General features: G+C 41.4%; 1 protein-coding gene across 3 annotated transcripts; it reads left to right on the top strand.

The window, feature by feature from the left end:
- The first annotated feature begins 9121 nt into the window (after positions 1 to 9121).
- Positions 9122 to 18079, top strand: LOC124034601 (nuclear receptor subfamily 2 group F member 1-A). 3 transcript variants are annotated; one of them, XM_046348004.1, is made up of 3 exons: positions 9122 to 9429; positions 13325 to 13852; positions 16908 to 18079. In XM_046348004.1, the coding sequence occupies exons 2-3, from the start codon at positions 13342 to 13344 to the stop codon at positions 17180 to 17182; spliced, it is 786 nt and encodes a 261-aa protein (XP_046203960.1). In that variant the 5' UTR covers positions 9122 to 9429; positions 13325 to 13341; the 3' UTR covers positions 17183 to 18079. The 3 variants fall into 3 exon arrangements, with proteins under 3 accessions (XP_046203960.1, XP_046203959.1, XP_046203958.1); XM_046348003.1 differs by lacking the exon at positions 9122 to 9429 and adding an exon at positions 10276 to 11909 and having other exon boundaries at positions 13328 to 13852; XM_046348002.1 differs by lacking the exon at positions 9122 to 9429 and adding an exon at positions 10281 to 11909.
- The last annotated feature ends 5519 nt before the right edge of the window (positions 18080 to 23598 follow it).

Below are 23598 nucleotides of genomic sequence, written 5' to 3'. Positions count from 1 at the left end.
TTGCATTGTTCCAATGATGATGCATTCTGTTGCATTGTTCCAATGATGATGCATTCTGTTGCATTGTTCCAATGATGATGCATTCTGTTGCATTGTTCCAATGATGATGCATTCTGTTGCATTGTTCCAATGATGACGCATTCTGTTGCATTGCAGATTCCAATGGCTCGGTCCTAGGCCCACCCATGAAAAGGCCAGGTGTCACCACCCACAGAATTACAAGGACCCCCCCCCTCCACAAGTGAAAATGCAAACAACACTGCCATACAAAGATTAGAGCTCCATGCACATATGGCAGCTACAGTACATGTGCCATTGGTACACCTCAGTTCAGCCAACTAGAGACCTGAGATCAGGTCAAGCACATGACCCACACCAGGAATCATCCCTCCCTTCATAGATACATGCAGCTTTATTCTATTGCAGTGTGTAGCATCAGACAACAAAAGAAAATCTATTCAAATACCAACAAACAACAAAACATAGAAATAGAACTGATATTTATTGGTCCTTTTATTCAGACGTGTTGCTTTCTCTGACAGTAATGCTATTACACACAATCATGATTCATGTATCCCAGCACTGCATTGCATTAGTTCCTCTGTTCCCGTATGGATCTTCCTGTGACGTAGTGGTTCACCTGTGGCGACCTCATGTGTCCTTCAAAAATGTAGTGAGTAGTGGACATGACTGGGGTAGAGGAGATGGTAGGATAACTCCCTGGGGGACTCGCAAGACAAGAGGAACCTTTGCTCGCCTTGTCGTCGTAATGGGGGGTGCCACTTACCTTAATGAGCCTCTCAAAGAAGAATACCAATAGCCTGACACAGGTGACAGCAGCATGCTGGGAAATCAGAGAGAAACTGGGGAGAGAGCGAGAGATGGGGGGGGGTATGTTGCCAGAAATGCTACAGCCCTCACATCCTGTTTAAACACTACATCTTTTCTCAGCCTCTACATCACCGCCCACTTCTGAAGCCCCAAACACTGATAAAGAGTAGTTTAATACTAACATCCAATGGGTTTACTTTGCTTTTTTCGACTAACATCCCATTATTTTTCCTTATTCATTTGTAAACAAGACAGAACTTTGTAGAGCATTGCATAAAAGTAGTGCATTAAGGTTTGTCTTCCTCTGAAGTTCATGTTCTGGAACATTTCCACAACCTTCTGCCATCATGTTTACGTGTGATAAGCTCATTCTTACAACCTTTTGACGAGATAGATGTTCAGAGGAGAAGTATAGAGACAGATAGAGAGAAAGGGGGAGTTGTTGAGGAAGAACATGTTGTGGAATGTTTGCTGTTCTGCGCCTGAACTCATTTGTCAAGGCTTGACCTCCGCTGGGATGCCTCGGGTCAATGGGGGTCACCCGAGGTAAACTTGCCGTGTGGTCACACACACACAAACACAGAATCACAAACACATATACAAATGAAAAATCTAAGTGAAGGAGAGGCACAACTATGTCAAAATCATTTTGCCCAGCACAATATAATACAGCTGCACATTCATTTCTAAATATGACAATAAGAACATTGACAATAAAACACGAATGGCATCACAAATACATTAGGTCTTGAGAATGTTATTTCATGTATAGCTTCTTAAAAGCAACAACACCATCCTCATAATGAATCTACTCTGCTTCCACTGACCATCAGGGCTGTGTGAGCTGCTGGGTAGAAGGGGTCAAGGTTAACTGAGTGAGGTTAATACACTCTGTTAAGGATATGTCTTCTGGGTCCATACCAGTCCAGGGCAGTGAAGGCAGAAGAGCAGGCATAACTCATAACACAGTAGATATCTTCAACTGCAGACAGTACCTGTCTTTTAAGACCAAGACAGTCCAACGCAACTGTTGTCCATGTGCAGCTGGTGGCCTTCCTATCAGCTCTGACTACAGAACATCGGACATGTTCTGTTCATTTCAAGATGATTCTACATGTTGAATCGCCACTGTTCATTAACACCCAGCAGGTGATCTACCGCGCTCGGGCCGCTGTGCACGTTGGTCTGTCTAGCGCTTTACCTGCAGACACAAGCTACTACTAGCAATCCTTACCTTGTACACAATCCATAAATCACAGGTGTACCAACCTAACCTGGAGTTTTGATAAACAGTATTTTCTTCCTCTTTTATTATTTCTTAAGATGACATGAGGAGAAGACTTGTCGATTCTGACCGTGTGACACGGTGATGCTCTTTATTCCAAACGAAGGGGGACTTGCCACGACGTTCATTTAAATCTGAGAGAAAAAAAACAACACAGAGACGTTGATGATAAGAGCTAGCTGGAGGAAGTGTGGGAGCCTCTTGAGCAAACAGCCTTATCATTGGCCCTGCGTGATTCATGCTGCCTTTTGATTGGCTTCCTGAGTCTAAATGAGGACTGACTTTGGCCATGCCCTGTTCAAGGGATCAAGATGATATTACGGATCTAATTTCAGGGAGTGTTGAAGTTATACCAATATAATAAATGTATATTTTTGGTAAATTATTCCATCCATGAATCCATTAGTGCTAGTGAGATGTCTCAGTGAATTGGTGAACAGGGCCTGTGTAGCAGCAGTGGAACTTACATGGCACGATCATGTTGCACAGCCGCTCACTCCCTGTCAGGAAAAAACACAATTAGTTCCTTATTTGGTGATGAGAACACATACAGAAACATGCCGTATGACTAATGCAGTATAGTAATAACATATTGTCTGGTCCAAAGTTGACTTTGATTTTGAATTTAGATCTTTTCTTCATTTTGACCCCTCTGGCTTTCCTTGGGCAGAAACATCCAACAAACGTATTTTGAGTTTTATGGAGAGAGGGAACAACAGACGGTGAGCTTGAGAATAAAAAATATTGAGCAGCAAAGTTGTTTTTCAGTAGGTGTGTTCTGTATACAGCAGGCACTGGTCTGTTACGTTGCTTTAGTTATAATTAGTATTGAAGCGAAATGGTTAAACCCTTTTTACCCTATCTGTAAGGTGAGGAGATATCATGTTTAGATCAACAGCTGAGGTAAAACAGATTTATGTTCACCATCATTTGGCAGGAGAGACCTGACATTGGTTTTACTTGAGGCCAAAGGCCCTAGAAAGGGAAAGGGAGAGGGGGATACCTAGTACAACTGAATGCCTTCAACTGAAATGTGTCTTCTGCATTCAAGCCAACCCCTCTGAATCAGAGAGGTGCGGGGGGCTGCCTTTATCGACATCCATGTCTTGCTCAGAGTAGCAATATCAAAGATTCAATACAGTACAAGACAACTTTATTTTCCATTGGTTGCAGCAAACAACGTACATTTGTATTCTGCTCCCTTTTTAAGGATCGGAATACAGACATCACACATCACACATCACACAGCACACATCACACATCACACAGCACACATCACACAGCACACATCACACATCACACATCACACATCACACATCACACACAGCACACATCACACATCACACAGCACACATCACGCATCACACATCACACATCACACATCACACAGCACACATCACACAGCACACAGCACACATCACACATCACACAGCACACAGCACACATCACACATCACACAGCAGACAGCACACATCACACATCACACATCACACATCCAGTTGAGACGAGCAAAAGGTAAAACTGCCAAAACAGGCCAAAACAGTCTCTGTTTTGTGTCCTGCAAGCAATACAGCACTTGAAACAGGAATAGTACAGACTCTCTATCTTCATGTTCTTGATTCATCACTGGCCCAGCACTAGCCCATCACTGGCCCAGCACTAGCCCATCACTGGCCCAGCACTAGCCCATCACCTGCCCATCACTAGCCCATCACTGGCCCAGCACTAGCCCATCACTGGCCCAGCACTAGCCCATCACTGGCCCAGCACTAGCCCATCACCTGCCCATCCACTGGCCCAGCACTAGCCCATCACTGGCCCAGCACTAGCCCATCACTGGCCTAGCACTAGCCCATCACTGGCTCATCACTAGCCCATCACTGGCCTAGCACTAGCCCATTACTGGCCCACGACTATCCCATCACTAGCGCTGAACTTCAGGATGTTCAGATCCAGCTAACATCTCTGATCATTTCACAAACTTTGCAGGCATCCATTACTCTAATGATTACACCCCCCATATAAGATTCAAGATACCAAAGGCTGTGTGTGTGTGTGTGTGTGTGTGTGTGTGTGTGTGTGTGTGTGTGTGTGTGTGTGTGTGTGTGTGTGTGTGTGTGTGTGTGTGTGTGTGTGTGTGTGTGTGTGTGTGTGTGTGTGTGTGTGTGTGTGTGTGTGTGTGTGTGTGTGTTTGTGTTTGTGTGTGCGTGCGTGCGTGTCATATCTTGAGCCAGCTGGTGTGTGTGTGTGTGTGTGTGTGTGTGTGTGTGTGTGTGTGTGTGTGTGTGTGTGTGTGTGTGTGTGTGTGTGTGTGTGTGTGTGTGTGTGTGTGTGTGTGTGTGTGTGTGTGTGTGTGTGTGTGTGTGTGTGTGTGTGCGTGCGTGCGTGTCATATCTTGAGCCAGCTGGTGTGTGTGTGTGTGTGTGTGTGTGTGTGTGTGTGTGTGTGTGTGTGTGTGTGTGTGTGTGTGTGTGTGTGTGTGTGTGTGTGTGTGTGTGTGTGTGTGTGTGTGTGTGTGTGTGTGTGTGTGTGTGTGTGTGTGTGTGTGTGTGTGTGTGTGTGCTTGCGTGTGTTAAAAATACCTCAATGACATTATTTTAATATTATTATTATTTTTATTACACTCATCTGCATGATTAGTACATTCCCGCTGGGCACGGATGTCAATTCAACGTCTATTCCACGTTGGTTCGATGTAAATGGGGTGGGGTGTAATGATAGGTAGATACAGTCATCTTTTATACTGTTTGTGGATGCACTTTGCTATTTAACATGTCTCGTGTTCATACATGTTTGGTTTTCTAAAGGATATCGTTGATTTTCAAATTAATTTGTTCAGGATCTTACTTAACCTATGGCTCACTTAACGTTTACTGTTTGGAAACTGAATGTCTACATGCAAATTAGGCTATACACGCGTTTTAATACCGTGCCTTATAAAATATGAGAAATGATCACAATAAATGATATGTAACTAGAGAATGATTTTGTTCTGTCTTAATGTACCGTTAGTCTTAACGTGCTCAGTCACCCCCTATTAGGCTACAGCATGGTGGCGGTTCAGACAGACAACATTCTAATTGAGCGCGTGCTGTGTGTTGGTTTAAGAAAACCATTATGGATACTTGAGGTGATGCCACTCATTTAAATACAAAAGATGCGCAATGACGCAGGCAAGTTGGAGATGTCATGTTTTATTTCACCTCCCAGTTTCAGAGAGAACAAATGAGACACTTGAGCCACTTGTCTATGTTCTGTCTTTCCCTTTCTCTCTTTACTCCAGTTTCATAATAACCCTGCTCCTTAAACGGTTATGTGCGGATTGTATATTTGCACGGGAGATAATCTTGTTCTGACGTTTTGTCTTTGGTCTATCGACAGTGTGTTTTCGGATAATGTGGTGATAGGATGAAAAGTCATTCGCGTGCAGAAGCTCCTGTGTACTTGTTGAATTTCTCGAGAATTCCACCTTTGCCCTCCTGTTTCCCTGAAATAAATTACTGTTACAGGTGAAATGCTTTTATGCACTGCGTTTGGAACCTGTATTCGTGTTGCCTTGGTCCCTCTAGGTAGAATCGATGTAGTAGTCGAGTAGTAGAGAAAATTGAATTCTGCATTTAACCAGGCTAATTTCTAAAACTTTTAAGCACTTTAACGTGGGGTGAAGGGTTGTCCTCATATTATATGGATTGATGTGATTTAAAAAGTCTCAAGACATTGACAGTAGGCTATCACAAGTAGCCTATAAGTGCTTGGCCATTGGTTGCATTAGTTCATATGGTATCGTCTCCCATTCAAAATGATGATTTGGATGTGTTTTGCTAATGTCTTCTTTCTTCGCCACCATGGTATTAGGCGTATATAGGCGACCACATTAAGACACTATATGTGTTTTGAAGGATTTTGTCTGCCTTGAATGGCGTGATGCACACTTTATACTTCGTTATAGGCCTACCGTACGCATTCATTTGACCCCTTCTTATACAGAACCGCGTAATTCATGTCACTTTGACCGTCTTACCACGTTAACAGCTCAGAAAATGTGTTTACTTTGATGTCGCTACTGGTGCTTCCAGTTGGGTTTTTGGTGAACTACAATATTACAGCAGAAACATGAGTAGTTTCAGTGCTAATGGATTTATGATCTCGGTCTCTGACACCATTTAATGTAATTAGCACATATGCTCTAAATATATGATGGTTTTGTGAGCGATAAAGCCATTACCCATCGCATAAACTGACAGTCCCTCTAACTAAACTTCAACCACAAAGCTAATTGGAAAAGTCATTTCGGCTTCAATTGTCTACAATTCTAGCCGTGGCAGTAGCCTCAGAATCCTAGTGTGTGGTTCTTCATTCATCCTGGTGTATTTTGACCGGTGAACCAAACTCTGAAGAAACAATCCCAACTCAACCTGTTAGCTACTTTGATCTGTCTATAATGTTGTCGAAGCTGCCTGCGTTAAACATAGTGACCTTAAGTGGTGAGGCTCTAAAATATTTTCCCTATTTCTCACGAATAGCTTTTCCATTAAGAGCGATTAGATGATGTCTATTCAAAGTTGCTGATCCATAGAGAAAATGGCTGCGGATAAAATACGATTTCAAGTGACCTTTTCGTCCCTTTCACACCAATCTGAGCCCCCGAATAGTTAGGGATCAGATTGGGGAAAAACCTCCTCCTCCTCCTCTCTTTCAACCCGTAACGACTCAAAGCAGAGGGGGCTCTCAGCAAACCCTCCAACTCACACATTAAAGTATAACGCACAACTCGGGTCTGAAGAAAGCAGCAACACTGGCCATCTTCATTTTGTCTTTATGTAATTCATTATGCAACGTGTATTTTTCAAATGAATTTGTAAATGTGGTTCAAAGTTGAGAGCCAGTTATAACAAAACCAGGCTACACTGAACACATCAAAACAAATACAAATCTTACAATTAGCTATAGGCAATACTTGTTTCAAGTATACTATTGAATAGGTATATAGTAGTGATACACTATTGGGGAAAAGTTTGAATAGACGCAGATGAAGGATTTTTTGAACCATCTGCCTTCAGAGGTTTCTGTTATCTGTTAAAACATAGTTATGTTAATTTAAGTTATTTTCTCATTTGTAATTATTGGAACTCACTCAACAAATATATGTTTTGTTACATGTAGTTGCACATGTAATATTGGCTATTATGCATATTAAGTCAATAATTGACAGCAACACACCTCATTTGTTAATGAAACGTCTCTACACCTTTTCATAGTTATTTTACACTTGTATTTTTCTTGGTAGAAATATAGGCTAGTTATATATTTTTGGAACAACATACCACAGCCATTTCTTCTAGAAAGTTAGCTGTTCAGTTATGGGCAGATGCTCAAAGGTGCGCGTGGATGGGAAAAGCATAGATCGTTTCTTCCTCTCCTGAAGAAACGTAATACTTGTTTTTATAGGAGGCATTTCGACAGAGGCCTCTAAAAGCAATAGATGGAGCTGGAAGCTTTGAACGGTGTAGTGACTTTATAGATTCCCTATACTTATTAGCTTTTTCCTTCAACGTGTTTATTAATGATCTGAAATGCCGATGGGCTGATATTTGCCCCCGTGTTCACGAAGTAGGAGGTCAGACTATCATGGCCTTTTATTGGTTTCACAACTGGTCCAAGAATTCATAACGCTCGATTGACTGCTTGCAGAAGCGAAAACGTGTTTATGGGGTGCAGTTGCCCTGGCATGTATTTATTTATTTGTTATACAAACGGATAGAGAGAGACCGCATCACTTAGAAATTAGCCTAATTTAGCCTATGTTTTTAAATATATTTGAAGCCCACGTAGGCCTACATCTAATCTAGTTTAACCTCTAACTCACGGTAGATGCTCAGCAAACCATATGCATGATCTGATTCATATAGGCCACATGTGCAAATATAGCCTATACTGCACTGCGAATGGCATTTTATATTTTTGGTAATAACACATAATTATGTGACATACTTATATTTATATGCGTCTTGTTTTAGGGAATATGGGCTAACTCGAACTATAACATAGACATTAATAGTAAGTTCCTGCCATGTGGAACTTCAAGTGGCATTTATAGCATCAACTTAAAATCTGAGACACAAGGGAATCAAAGTTTAATATAGTCTCGCCAAAATCGTATTTCATATAGGCCTAGCCTATGCTTTTGTCAGTATTATCGCTCGATGTAAGTTGTGTGTATGCATCAATTACCTACAAAATAATCGTAAAAACTGCTTTTAAAATGACATAATATATTCTACTTATCTCACATGGTGGGGTTGTATCTGTATCTGCAAACTTTGCACTTAAATAATAATAATTTTGATTAAAATTCCCTACATTTTCATATGACTAAACAAAACAGCCAGAAAGTGTTCCAAGATCTATCGTCATGCCTGTACTATACCTCACCAGCTCGGTCGTATCGATGTCCTTTAATCCGTTGAAACTATCGATGAGAAACCGGCTGCTATCGATGTTTTCATTGTGTGATCATACAACAAATAGCCTTGCACAGGTGAGATGCTCATAACCTGGAAAGGGTTCCCTGAATTGCGGTAACAGCATCAACGATGTTCGTATATATTGCTGACGACCGTTTTAAACGGAGAAACGGGTTCCCAAATCAGTAAAGATGTCAAGGAAAGGATCCAAAGTTCGGTTCAAAAGTTTCGCCCTGGAATGTAGCCTAACAGTGGTTGACATTTAGACAGATAAACTAGATAACGGTTGCCTACATGGGTTGCATGGTAGTGTGGCGAGGCGAGAATGTATTGTTAATTTCTTTAGAGCTTCTTGTGAATAGGTGGAAGATAAATAAATGTTGTACTTGCCTGGCTGGTGATAGCCAAATTCAGGTACCGATGTTTCCCGTCCACTACAGCCTAATAGTTGTCGCTGAGTGCTTCTTCGTTTAATACCCTGCTGTCCACGTTCTCTTTTTCTCTCCTGTTTTCGTGCTATAGCCTTCTTCCCGCTGCCCTCATTCACTGTCACCCCTCTCTCTCTCTCTCTCTCTCCGTCCAGCTCTCTTCCCGATCTGTGGAGTCAAATCTTAATGATACACTTACAGAAAATGCTTTGTCCATTTTAATCTTATTCGTTTCACCTTTTCAAAGAGCTGGAAACATGACCGGGAGTCTCCGTGCAGTGTCCGAGACGGGGACGGGAAGAGTTCTGTTGTTGAATACTTAAAAACACCCATTCCTCCTATGCGTTAACAAGGGGGGTACTTGCATATTTGCGCTCCATTATCTTTAATAGCTGACTACACTCGGACAGACATAACAAAGGTAAACTATTCACTTTATTTTCACATACCCTACACTCTATTTAAGTTCGGCTATTATGTATGCATGTCGGCGCACCAGGCTTGTAAGCACACTGAATTACACTTCTGGTGGCTTTGGTTACCATGTGGGCGAAATGTTGTCATATTCAAACTACCCCGTGTCAATGTTATTTGTGCTAAGTTCCACTAATTTTTTAGTGATTTTACCCTGGAAGTTCTTTCCTAAATCTACAAAACAGGCACCAGCTGCTCCGTTTGAAATCTTCATCACAGGAACACAGTATCTGTAAAAATATAAATAAAAAGAAAGCAATTTTCATGAGATTATTTCTTGTCTTTATGATTATACACAGTTGATAAGAATACTACATGCATGATCACAGTGAGTTATGCATTACTATGTGGATGTAATTGTATACTGTACGCTAGATGGCAGACCGATCCAGACATTTTTGAGTTGGAGACGCATGCAGGCTTCAGTATCCACATACAAAAAGCCGGAATTCCCGTGCAATTTTCAAACAACTTGACATGATTTTGAATTATTGTCATTATAAAACATAATTTGACACCCGTTCAGTGATTGTGTGGGCCTTAAAACCTCAACTGTTATAGAGTATTTGTTATTTGTCGATGCAATTTTGAGATTCGCTGGCGCCATCGCACCCTGTCTGCCTATTCTAACACGAATGATCTATTATGCAGAATTTCTTACATTTTTTCCTAATTTGATCCAGTAACTTTGGACCCGAATTTTGACAATGTAAATGTAAAGTTGAAGCATATACAGTATTACACACCACCAAATGCTGTAGGCTATAATAAAACACACGATACATCAATAATAATGTCCCCCCGCATGTATAATGAATATGGTAGTCCCAAACAAACGATTTAAAACTTTGAGGAATTCTATGCCAGTCCCTTTCGCCTAGCACGTTTGTTTATTTCACGTGCACAAAGCTTTGTCCTCGCTTTTACCCTTATTTCGGCCATTCTATCCAGGGTTTCCTCATCTGTTTGTGACAATAGACTAATACTAATCAGGTTTCAAAGTAAATAGCAGCGCAGGGCGAGCTCAATGTAAATTGTGCTTGTCAGAGACCCCAGTCGTAGGTAGCAAGGAACGAGGACTCTAACCAATGGAGAGAAAGAGGCTTGGCTAACCTTAGCCTCCCATTTTCTCTCTCTCCCCTCAATGCAGGGCTCTGGCCAGTCAGTCGCCTTTGATTATCAGTTGCCAGCAGCCCCTCTCTTGGCTCCTTGACACGAGCACCATATAAGGCGTAGCGATCTCCATAGAAACGTGTCAGTTTCAATAGTAGTGTCAAAGTTCACTATATACAGACATTCGCGCAGATCCCCGTTTCGGAAACATTGCTCTGCTGGTCTTCCCGTTTAAACGCATTCAATTTTGGGTCTCTCCTTCTTGCATATTCTATTAGTTGTTGTTTGTTTTGTTTTTTTTATCTTTTCGCCTTCGCTCCATTGTACTGGAGAGGTGAAACTACACGGGCACTTCGGCGACGCGGTCTTTTTGCTGGTCGAAATGAAATGTATTTAAGAATATAGATGTAGAATTCCGCTCTTCAGTTTTTCCTCCCATCCAACAGCGAAGACGGGAGTAAGGAGCAAGGAAGAAAGGAGAAGGGAATTTATTTCTCGCAGTACTTTGGATCGCATCTATTTTATGTTCATTTCTACGCCCATGTGAATCGCTCCTGCCTCCTTTCTGGCTATTTTATAACGAACCGCATTTTTTTTGTTACGGCTGGCTCGCTTTTTCTTCAAGATTGGGTTCCTGAATGGCTGACTGTAATTTACATTGGAACTGGCCTCCCGATACTTGCATATCCTGATCGGGTGCCTATTCTATCGCCTCCTGTATTTTCAATGTATTGATCGTGTTCTGCTCCCTTCTTTCTCTTATGAGATTGTTTTCTTCCGATTTGACTTTGCACTGTTGTGTTTGAAATATTTTTGCTCCCCTTGCTTTATAAATCCCAGCGATCCGTTCGCTTTATAGCACTTTCCGGGCCCGAGATATGGCAATGGTAGTTAGCGTCTGGCGAGATCCGCAGGAAGACGTGGTCGGAGGACCTCCAAGCGGCCCCAACCCAGCAACTCAGCCGGCGAGGGAGCAACAGCAGGCGGCGTCGGCAGCACCGCACACTCCGCAGACCCCAAGTCAGCCAGGACCCCCGTCAACACCAGGGACTGCTGGAGACAAGGGGAGCCAGAATTCTGGACAGAGTGGCGCACAGCATATAGAATGTGTTGTTTGCGGAGACAAATCGAGCGGCAAGCACTATGGTCAGTTCACCTGCGAGGGATGCAAAAGTTTCTTCAAGAGGAGTGTCCGAAGGAACTTAACGTATACATGTCGTGCCAATAGGAACTGTCCCATTGACCAACACCACCGAAATCAGTGCCAATACTGCCGGCTGAAGAAATGTTTAAAAGTGGGAATGCGGCGGGAAGGTGAATATCTTTTTTTAATGGCACTTGGGATGATGCGTCCTACGTTTCATTGACAACTAGGGCTGCCATGATGCATAAAAGGTCACATACATACGGCTGAGCACATTGCACAACCATGTTTTTTGAGGGGATGTGTATGTGTGCGCATTTAGCTAATAGAGAGGGTCAAATGCAATGCAGCTACAAAAGATAGGGAACCGGTACGAGTCGTAGGCTAAAACAAAGCAGCTGTTTATTTGTGTGTGTGTGTGTGTGTGTGTGTGTGTGTGTGTGTGTGTGAGAGAGAGAGAGAGAGAGAGAGAGAGAGAGAGAGAGAGAGAGAGAGAGAGAGAGAGAGAGAGAGAGAGAGAGAGAGAGAGAGAGATAACATGCATGCTAATGCACGTCCTTACATGTGTAGTGATAGACTTGTGTTTGGTTTGTCTGTGCATTAAGACGAACAGACAACATAGCCACATCGTCTCCCTATTCCATATGCTGACTAGACAGATTAAGCAGCTTGAGCAGGCTGACGTTAATGCTAGAGAATTTGTGTGGTGCACATTTGTTTAGCCTCGTATTGTATGATAGGCCGTAACTTTCCCTCTCTTTGGAGCACAAATTATAGCAAAACACGTATTTTAAATTAACCACCAAATTACCATACATGTTATTTAATATTATCCCCCCAAAATATTGTCAACAAAAATACAATTAGACCAATTATACTTAATGCACATTGTTAAAAGATTCTTCCTCGACTGAACTATAGGCTTAGAAGGCGTTTACTCTTATTGTGCTTGATATATTTTCGCCACTCTTCTTCAATGCAGCATAACACATATGTAATGGAGGAATACATTAGACGAAATGAAACTGACACATGGGCTGCAGTGAACAACTACATGTAGCATAGGTCTAAATGGCATTGTAGGCCTGTATTAAAGCATCCGTTATGTTAGATATTTTAAGTGTGTGTGTGTGTGTGTGTGTGTGTGTGTGTGTGTGTGTGTGTGTGTGTGTGTGTGTGTGTGTGTGTGTGTGTGTGTGTGTGTGTGTGTGTGTGTGTGTGTGTGTGTGTGTGTGTGTGTGTGTGTGTGTGTGTGTGTGTGTGTGTGTGTGTGTGTGTGTGTGTGTGTGTGTGTGTGTTAATCTAGATGCGTGCCTAGTCGATACTTATGTAGAAAGTGCAACACTTAGCATGTAGGCTACGGTCACTCTTAGATATTGAAAATATTATTATTTATTTAAACAACACACAATCTTACACACTATGTAATGTACAGTTTGAACTAGATTGTGATGGGAAATGTTACTCCCTTATCTCAGAGCAGAAAACACTAGCTTGCCTAATGCTTCTGGGCATAGGTTGCACATGCAACAATGTTCCTCAGTTCTGGATGCACATTTCCTCTCCTTCTCTTTCTTTTTGTCAGCGGTTCAGCGAGGACGAATGCCTCCAACCCAGCCGAACCCAGGGCAGTACGGGCTGACGAACGGGGACCCTCTGAACGGCCATTGCTATCTCTCCGGATACATCTCGTTATTGCTTCGGGCCGAGCCTTACCCGACGTCCCGATATGGAAGCCAATGCATGCAGCCCAACAATATCATGGGTATTGAGAACATATGCGAGCTGGCAGCTCGCTTGCTCTTCAGCGCCGTGGAATGGGCGAGGAACATCCCTTTCTTTCCAGATCTGCAGATCACCGACCAGGTGTCCCTTCTCAGGCTGACGTGGAGCGAATTGTTTGTGCTAAACGCGGCTCAGTGCTCCATGCCTTTGCATGTGGCCCCTCTGCTCGCCGCGGCAGGCCTCCACGCTTCTCCAATGTCTGCGGACCGAGTCGTGGCTTTCATGGATCACATTCGAATCTTCCAGGAGCAGGTTGAGAAGCTCAAGGCCCTCCACGTTGACTCGGCAGAGTACAGCTGCATCAAGGCGATAGTACTCTTCACATCAGGTGAGTGTTTCCCATGCCGCTGCTGAGGCCTTCTCTCTAATAGGCGGGCAGTGAGGGGGTAGACAGGGAGAACAACACTGACACAGAGGCCATGGCTGTTTAGTGCAGGCTACTCCATGCTCTTTTGACAATGGCTTGCTGCAAATATCCACAGTGATACATTTCGTGTGTTACTCAGAGCGTAAGAGAAGTAAACAAACCGACTTTCAAAAACGTTATTTTTATGTGTATTTTACTCCCACGTAGGAATAGATTGAAAGACAATATACTATTTAATAACTGTGGGACAGTATAATAAGTGAATCGCATTACATTTTGTATAAGTCTGATAACTAGGTCTACAGAAGTGTTTGGTCCATGTAACAGGCGTTTTTTAAATACATATGATATGCATAAATAAAAGCAGAATTGCGGTGTGGCACCTGATGTAGGCTATGTACGAGTTGCGGCACATGTTTTCATGTTTTGTGCTCACAAATATGTGTCTTGGTAAAACAGGAAATAATCCCGAGCTGCCTATTCAAAGAAATACTGATTAAATAGCCTAATATGTCATTGTTTTACTCTGCTATACATTTATGTCAGAACAACGGTATGCTTGAGATATATTCGGAAAGTTTAAAGATATTTCCTCTCACAATTATTTTCTTGTAAAATATTAGAATCCCAAATTTGGAAAAGAAGGCATAGTCTACATATGACCGGTCATTACTAGATCTGGCAGAGCCAAGGTCACCGTTCCTGTCGCGTGTAATAATATAGATATTTTGGGTTTGATTGTGGACACTTGCTGCTATTACCATTTGCAAGCAGTCGCATAAGGATAATGGAGAATAAGTAGGCCTAGTGGATAAAGAAGCCTAAATCGACCGTGACTCAAAGAGCTCTTATGTGGCTCTTTTGAAGTGAACAAATTCTCATTAAATAGCATTATTTCAATCAATACATTTCACAATTAAGTACCATTTTGAACATCATTGTGTTTTGTAATATGTGTTTTTATCTTATTTTCTAGAACATATTTTCACTCTCGATGTTCTCAAAAAACACTATGCTTGATGACCACCTAAAGCCTAGCCTAAAGTAGCCTAGCATTAGCATCTTTACTGAATTATAGCCTATTAAATATATCCTATAGCCTACTCTGAATATCTAAATATATTTTCTTTCATATTATATTATATTATGCATATTATGTTATGTTATAGGCTATTATAATAATAGCCATATCCATATGAAGTATTTTGTACAGATTATTTTTTAAATCGTGAGGATTGTATAGCCTACAGACAGGTTGAGTGATCAGTAAACATGTTTTGACCATGGCCAATAAACCCCCTCTAGTCCTCTAGTTTGCCCTCCTTAGTGACATGAAGACTTTACCACTGCCTTTTCTGCCCGTGAGGACATTTATGTCCTTAGCATACAAACATTATATTCTCGTTTTGTAGGCCTACATGTGACTGTTCCCTTTTAGGCACATTTATATGACCTATCAAGCCCTCCTGGTTTACCTATAGCCTACCTTTAACCTTGGTTCTGTCCATTTTAGCAAGAGGCAACCATGCATAACAAACTATAGTTGTAGTCAAGGTTTACTGTGTTGACATTTATTTATTTATTTATTCAAAAATAAAACCCATAGGGGTAGCCTAGTTTAGGTCGTTGTGTTCTTATGATGAATATTATGTCCAGTTATGCATTGTATGATATCTTTCATAATCTGTTTTCACATACTTATTCAATGTGAATCTATGAAATAGATGTCTTTATGTGCAGATATTTTCAGGTTGTAGTATTATGACGCAAGGGTTAGTTCTATGTTTGGCGAACTATGGGGTGCCCTTTCACGAGCTTTCTTTTGGCTCATGCATTCGCTGCAGCTCAGTCGTCGATATGATTTGAACTTAATCATTGTATTTCACAAGTTTATATTTGCAAGATGTTTAAAACATAATTCATTTCGCCCTGATTAATTGTTTTATGTATTAAATATAGACTATCAAAGTTAATCCAAATGGATTTGCATACATGGGACTGTGTTGCCTCGTCTAAGATCATATAGTAAATCAACCCAAGATCTCGCGTTGGCCCCGCGCAGTCCGTGAGTTCATAAGGTTATTGTGTCTGGCCGTAGTGAGTTATCGCCCTGAGAAATCAAGATGAGGTTTAAAAGCCTCTCGGATACCATTGTCCGGTGTTTAATGTATTGTTACAAAGCAATGGCTTAATACAAAATCGTCAGGCCTATGCATAACGGTCCAAATGCTGTTATGCTTGGCCCTGCACAGCCGTTTAATGCAGATTTCTAGGCACAGCAGTATGCCGTGGCCTGTGCGATAAACACTTTCGCTTGTAGACTACTATGCACAAACATATCTGAAGACATTAACATTGAGTGCATTTCTCCATTTCGGCCAATGTGCAATGAACAACCCCCGACTATATAGGCTACGAACAAAACACATGTCGCATGTGTTGTTGTGCTGGCTCCTTTTCGTATTTTTACGTGTTTTTTGCGTGACTATTGACTTCACCCCTGCTAATACATTTGATTGCTTCCAGGGCCTTTACTAGGCTACATTGAAAAACAGGCCAAGCATGGTATATCAGCTTATCGAGAGTAACTTAACTAGGTCATATTATAACCATTGCAATTTCACTTTCATCAATGTATTTTATACGTTTCCATAGACTTGTTTCCCCTGAGTCAGAAAGCACGAGTGGGCCTACCTACCTTTCCCCCGCTCCCTCGATTGGAACTGCAAAACGCGATACAATAAATAGGCTTCTGTAGCACACCATTTCCCATGCCCGTTAGCTGCATATTCTCTGTTTTGATTGGTTTATGAACGTGTAGAGGTATCTGCCTTTATGTGGTGCGTTCCCCACTTCAACAGATCGCCCTTATTTATTCTATATGACAGTTCCTCTTACTCAAGGTGACGTAGCATGTTTGAGCAGTGTGTTTGTTAATTTCACTTTGTCAATAACACGTAACGTTGATGTTGAACGATAACCAGGGTTCTTTTGTGTTTCTCTTTTGCCTGCACAGACGCTTGCGGCCTGTCAGATGCGGCTCACATCGAAAGCCTGCAGGAGAAGTCTCAGTGCGCCCTGGAGGAATACGTGAGGAGCCAGTACCCTAACCAGCCCAGCCGCTTTGGCAAGCTCTTGCTGCGGCTTCCATCTCTCCGCACCGTCTCCTCGTCGGTAATTGAGCAGCTGTTCTTCGTCCGCTTGGTAGGTAAAACTCCTATTGAAACGCTCATCAGGGATATGCTATTATCCGGGAGCAGCTTCAACTGGCCTTACATGTCCATCCAATGATCCGAATGAGAGTGACAAAAAGAGAGAAAAAGGACCAAAATGCAGCATCCCGTACAAGAAGACTATATATAGGACATTTTCTGAACATATTGGAAGACATGACATGTTTTTTTTGATTTTTTTGTCTTCTGGGACTAAGATCTGAGATGGAATACGTTATGTACAGAAAATATGGAACTGGACTTACACCTGTTTAAATCCACTCTCATCTTCAAGAACAGTACTCTTCATTTTGTAAAATACTAGTCTTTATTTTCCTTTTTTGTAAAAAAAAAACCCAAACAAATAAAATTAAAAACAAGACTTAGCGGGAAAATAATGTTTCCAAGCAATTATAAGAAATGTCCTGTGTCTATGTACCCCTCTGTTTTGTATTTTTTTTCTGGTTCTAAACCAGCTTTTCTGTGATTCTATACTAATAATTTTTATATAACCTTTTGCTTCTTATTATGAGTGCGATATATATGTTGTCGAAGCTACATTCTCCGAGAATTAAAAGTTGAAGTGGGAATTTAAAACAGAAAAATAAAGAAATTTAGACAAATAAGATACAAGTCTAATCGCTATGACAATATCACTACTGATGGTTGAACTATGGACCTGCAACAGCAGACCGACCTCGTGGACATTTTGACGAGAGGACGTCTTGCTCCTGGTTATGAGTGTTTGAGGAGTCGATCATCAGTCAAAGAGGAGAGACGTGAAAATCAAAAGCACTTTTAATATATCATTTCAAATACATTTTCTTTGTTTAGTCTTGAAATTTTCATTGTTTCTTGAATTTTATTGGTTGTTGCCTTCAATTTGCTTACTTCATAATGCAGCTTTTGCAGAAGGGTCTGTTGATGAAGTTGTGTGATGGTGAGTGTACTATTAAAAAAGAAATAGGCAACAATGTCTCACTCTCAAGAATGTTCTTCTGAAGATCGAGATGCGCACTCATGCTTATTGTGTGGGATAGCATAATGCCACTCATCTTCATACACATGTTTAGGCTACGCTTGCCGTATATGTGCGTTTTCAAGTGTTGTCTTGCATACTACACTCCAAATTCTAATTCATTATAGGCATTTGGCCTCTATTCTTCCCAATGGAGCTTAGCGAACGATGGGAAAAGATAACAGTATCATGTTATGCTATAGGACAGGCGTTGTTTAGATTGGATGGCTGGTAGGCTACTCAATGCATACCTATATGTTACTGTTTCACCTAGTCGCTCACTCACGACTGAGTATAAACACAACGATGTGCGGAATTAGACAGTAGTGACGCTGCTCGCTGCCTGTGAGCGCATTAATGTTTCATACTTTCCCAGACAGCAATGAAAGCATGAGCTTCTCTTGCTTTCATTGCTTTCATTAAGCCACAAGCCTACCTTTTGTGGCTTAATCAAGGGGATTCTCAATTCAACTATGACTGTCTCCAAACATCTGCATTCGCCTGTTTAAAAACATGTACCCTTTGATAGAATTGTTTCAATATTGACATGCGTTTTAGCTAAGGATTGCACTCGCTGTAAAACAGATGTGATATGCATGATCAATCTGGAAAATGTGTTTTACAGCATGTAAGCCAGACGATAGAAACATCGAATGTGATGTATTGTGTTGGAATAGAGAGAGTGGAGGAGAGATAGAGAGACAGACGCGGAGTGCACAGTGACAAATGAGAGAGGAAATATGCGGAGGGAAATCAGTGTGTATGTAGCCTTGGCTTGCCTATAGCCTACATTTATAATGAATGCATCGACGAAGTCCTCAACGTGTTGGATTATGATGTTTGTCTGCACAGTGTATAGTAGCTTCGTGTACAGGGGCTGCATGTCTCTTGCGTGACAATGTCTGCTTACCCTTTACAAAGAATGTGGACCCGAGAGCAGATCTCTGACGTACAGAAATAACTCAGTATACTGTTCATATTCCTAATACGCATACTGTATCAGACTCAAATAAGGACATAAACTTGGGATATGTTGGGAGGAAGAAGACGGTGTCTTGTAGCCTTTGCCTTGCAGTCGATCTTGAGATAGTAGCATGATGAGGACATGTATAGACGTCCAATTTCTCGAACGATCTCCCTACGATGAAAGCTAGCGTGAGGATGGAAGCTGAACGGAGACAGCCACATGTCTTAATTGTATTTATATCACCATTTTCGGTTTGGGTGGGGGCATATCATGGCGGCGGTTGCTTTGATTGTATGTACCCTGATTAATTCATTTACGAGTAACTTGTTTTTTGCTTAAGCTAGTGATGTTGTGAAATGTCGTAAATGAGGGCCTATCTCTAATCGTCTTACAGATTTGAAAACAGGAGTAGAACTATTCGGTCTAGTTATCACGGTCTCATCTGGTCAAAAGATGAGCAGGCCTTAGTTGATCCCGGTCGACCTGTGGTCATGATTGAAGCAGTGTTCATCCCATAAAGCTTCTGGTAATACTTCAACACGGTATTTCTCAGATCAACGTAACCCTTAATTGTGTTATGTCCTCAATAATGTGTAATTAAATGGCATCAATAATTATGAACTAACAATGGCTTGAGCATGTTGGCCGGTTGGCAAGTTCACAGTTGGAGAATGAGCCCTTGTAGTTTTGCTTTAAATTAATAGGCTTAAACACATTTTTTTATATAGTTTAAACACTAATTCTAACACCTGCGAGCTAAATTGTACATATTATACCTTAGCATTTGACAAATGACCCATTTAATCTTATTGGAAAAAGAAATAGGCTTTTGGGCTCATTTGAAAGTTTAGCTCATATCCTAGGCCCACTCCACAACTTTTTCTTAGATTGTAGTCCCCCTAAATATTTTATTTTATAAATCTGGTTGTATGTGTTATATTTATTAGTTTTTTGGCTAATATCCTATATGTTTATGTTTACCCGCATATGAAGAGATGTTTAATTAGAAAAATATAACATTTACTGAAAATAGTGTCGTTGATGACGAGTCTCGATCAATTCCAGCCTATATGTACAGCCCTCGACTAAATTGTTTACCAGCATATTAAATGCAGCTTTTAACTGGTTGTTCTCACATAATGTATTCTAAACCCCTCTAGAATTCTAACTTTCATCCTTTGCTGAGCGCATTATGTTGTACAATCTCTACACTACGGGCTATATAAATCAATTCAAAATAACATAATTCGAGCCATGTGTTTCTAATTAATGAAGCAGTATGACTCACTACAAGCAGCAATGATAGGCTACAGTTTGGTAAACCTATAAGTGATATTTATTAATCGATGGTGTTGCTTTCATTTTCCAACAGTTAGGACAATTTAAAGAGGTTTGTTGTAATCCCACATATGCAACAATAAGATACAATCTCATACTAGTTTGGTATTCGGCTTTCCATTAACCCCATAGGTCTATAGTGTTTGGGATGATGTGTTTTCAGGCAGAAGTCTTTCATAGTTGTAGATCACTCAACGTTCAAATATGTTATACAAATGGTCTCTCTGGGTCTTGTATGCTGCTGGTATTTTAGCTGCTTTTCTGAAGAAGAAATAAACGTGTGACACGATTGGGATGTTCTATCATATCGTATTGTTGCACTTGACTGATGACAGTGGGTAAGGCAACGGGATCTGTAACACACTATAGGCCCCATTTGTGTCTCGGTCATTTCGGAAACTCTGGTTACCAAAGTGTTATTCCCAAATGAGTTAAATAACAATTTACCTTTGTCTGGTTTCATCCATCAAACCACAAGTGAATGACTCCTAACACGGGGCTATTTGTTTGCTTGCACAAGCAGCTGGGTGCGATTTCACGTTTGAGATATCTGTCTGAAAGCGAAACATTTATTATCCTAAGTTGTCAGCGACCCTATTTCCAAAACCTCATGCAACCAATGGTTCCACACGTCTTGAGCAGTCACACGGCAATAACAAGCTTGTGTGGGGTAACATCCGTTAATTTCGCCAATGTTAGGCCTACGTTAAGTCACTTTTGACAAACAGTTTGAGAAAATATTTTCAAATTGAATCTTTGGGATGCGTGAATGATCCTCTCAAGTATGGGCTATGACAATGTTATAAACTTCTATTTCAGGTATTGACTTATGCATAATGAATAGACATACACGATAATGGTCATCGCGTTTTTCATCATCGCTTGGCAATTCTAACACCTCTGGTGAATGGTTGAAAACAGCACAGTGGGAAATAGCCTAGCATTCTAAAAATAGTGCATGGATGTCTGCTTGTGTGTCATAAAATGGCTTGTTTGCTTTCTATGTGAAATGGTGATAATATGTTGTCGACCTGGAATGACGTACAATTGTTCCTAACAATCTCAATGATCGCAGTATAATTCTGCCGTCCGCAGACCTCATAGACAAGCTTTAAGCCATGGATCAAATCCAATACTACAGGGGTATAAAATATATACAGTTGTGAACGTAACATAAGGGGACGCCTGAGTGTGTGTGTGTGTGTGTGTGTGTGTGTGTGTGTGTGTGTGTGTGTGTGTGTGTGTGTGTGTGTGTGTGTGTGTGTGTGTGTGTGTGTGTGTGTGTGTGTGTGTGTGTGTGTGTGTGTGTGTGTGTGTGTGTGTGTGTGTGTGTGTGTGTGTGTGTGTGTGTGTGTGTGTGTGTGTGTGTGCAAGCTGGCGTGTGTGAGTGAGAGAGAGACAGCGAGGGAGTCGGTTGCGAGAACAGATCGCTGTGTAAGCGATCCCTTTGTGTTGATTTAGGAAGACGTTTGCTGTATATAACGTTCAAGGCTGATAATACCATTGCCTGGCCAGATAAATAAAGCATTGGCCAAACCATCAGGTCAGCTATCGATCCGCTGCTCTCCCCGAGCGAGAGAGAGCGAGAGGGAGCGAGGGGGGGTGGGAGCGAGCGAGCGAGCAAGGGAGGGGGTGAGACAGAGAGAGAGACCCTTTACTCATTAGCATTCCATACCCATGGACTAACGCTGACAACTAACAGAGATATCCAGCTCTACACCATGCACTCTCTCCTTTTGTCTCCATACCCTTCATTTCAACGGAAGGATTTCGTCACAGTGAACACATTCTAAGCATTTACCCTTGAACAGATTCCACATACAATAGAAGTCATTTTAACGATAGGCCTATAGAAAATAAGACGGTGAATTGTTATCTTTATCACTCATTAATGGGCCTAGTACTAAGGCATTTAATCTCTTGTAGCCTAGTTATAACCTATAAATCACAGCATTTGGATGTAGGCTAATTATGATTGTATAATTGTGTGCCTTTACAGTAACATGGTCAACTAAGTTGTCCAAACTCTCACATAGACTACTTTTGGTGTTTTTATAAGGAAACATATTTTTCTTGATTGGCACGTGAATTGTCAGAACGTTGAAGACAATTGTGGATTCACCAGGCTACGTCCTCAAGGGAAGATTCTACCCAGTTTTACGCAATGTAGGACATTGAGTTGCTGCTGAACATCAACCACCATGCATGGCACTGCTACAATGTATTGGGATTTTATATTATTAACTTATGCAAGCCTAATTGGCTAAACGTTGTGTTTACAACATGGTGGTGATATAAAGTGCCAATTATACGAAATAAAGGGTAATTGTGAAATACAAATATTGAAGCGTGAGATAAAAAATAATAATCGTCGAGGGGCAGTCGATGATAATTATTCGACATGGGCTTTGGGAATGTAGGCTATATCTTAATACCCGCTCGAGACCTGCCCAACAATGACAGCTGTTCATCAGATAGTAACTTCTTTCCGAGTTTTTTCCCCTCCCACCAGGAGCCCCGTCTCTATCTTGCTTTGTTGTTTTAAAATATGCATGTCCCTCCGGAATGCCAGTCACGAGTCCAAACTTTGTGTCCAACCTCCCACATGAAATGATCCTTTTAAAGCGGGCTCAATATGTCTCAATCTGCACTTCACTCTAAGCTTTTGGGTATAGTCTATGGGACAGAGCCCAGAAATATATTAATTAAAGCGAGATGTTGTGTCGAACTCAAATGTTTCAGACTTTACAGGCTGTGAAGAGAGACGGCTCAGAGAAGCTGGAACATCAAGGACTATGATGGAGATTCACGAAAAAAGTAAGACTTGTTTTGGTTTAGTCTCCCTTGCACAGTGTGTGTGTGTGTGTGTGTGTGTGCACGTTTGAGTGAAATGGATAAGCAAAGGGGAGAGGGGAGAAGGAGAGAGCGAGAGTGAGAGAAGGGGGAGGGATATGTGAGAAAGGGAAAGAGGAAAGGATGTGCCTATGCGTGTGTGTGTGTGACTCCAGCTGTCATTAACAACAAATTAATCAACACGTGACATTTAAACCCAAGAGTGCTATTTTTCAGTGTATGTATACGTTCCGGTAATCACAGTACCGGAAAAGAAACCCAGGAGATTGGAAAGGACAGTTTGATTTTGAAAGGGAAAGCGTACAACGAGTTAACCGAG

Source organism: Oncorhynchus gorbuscha, linkage group LG04, assembly GCF_021184085.1.
Source record: "Oncorhynchus gorbuscha isolate QuinsamMale2020 ecotype Even-year linkage group LG04, OgorEven_v1.0, whole genome shotgun sequence".
Taxonomy (NCBI): domain Eukaryota; kingdom Metazoa; phylum Chordata; class Actinopteri; order Salmoniformes; family Salmonidae; genus Oncorhynchus; species Oncorhynchus gorbuscha.
This window is presented reverse-complemented; position numbering and strand designations above follow the sequence as displayed.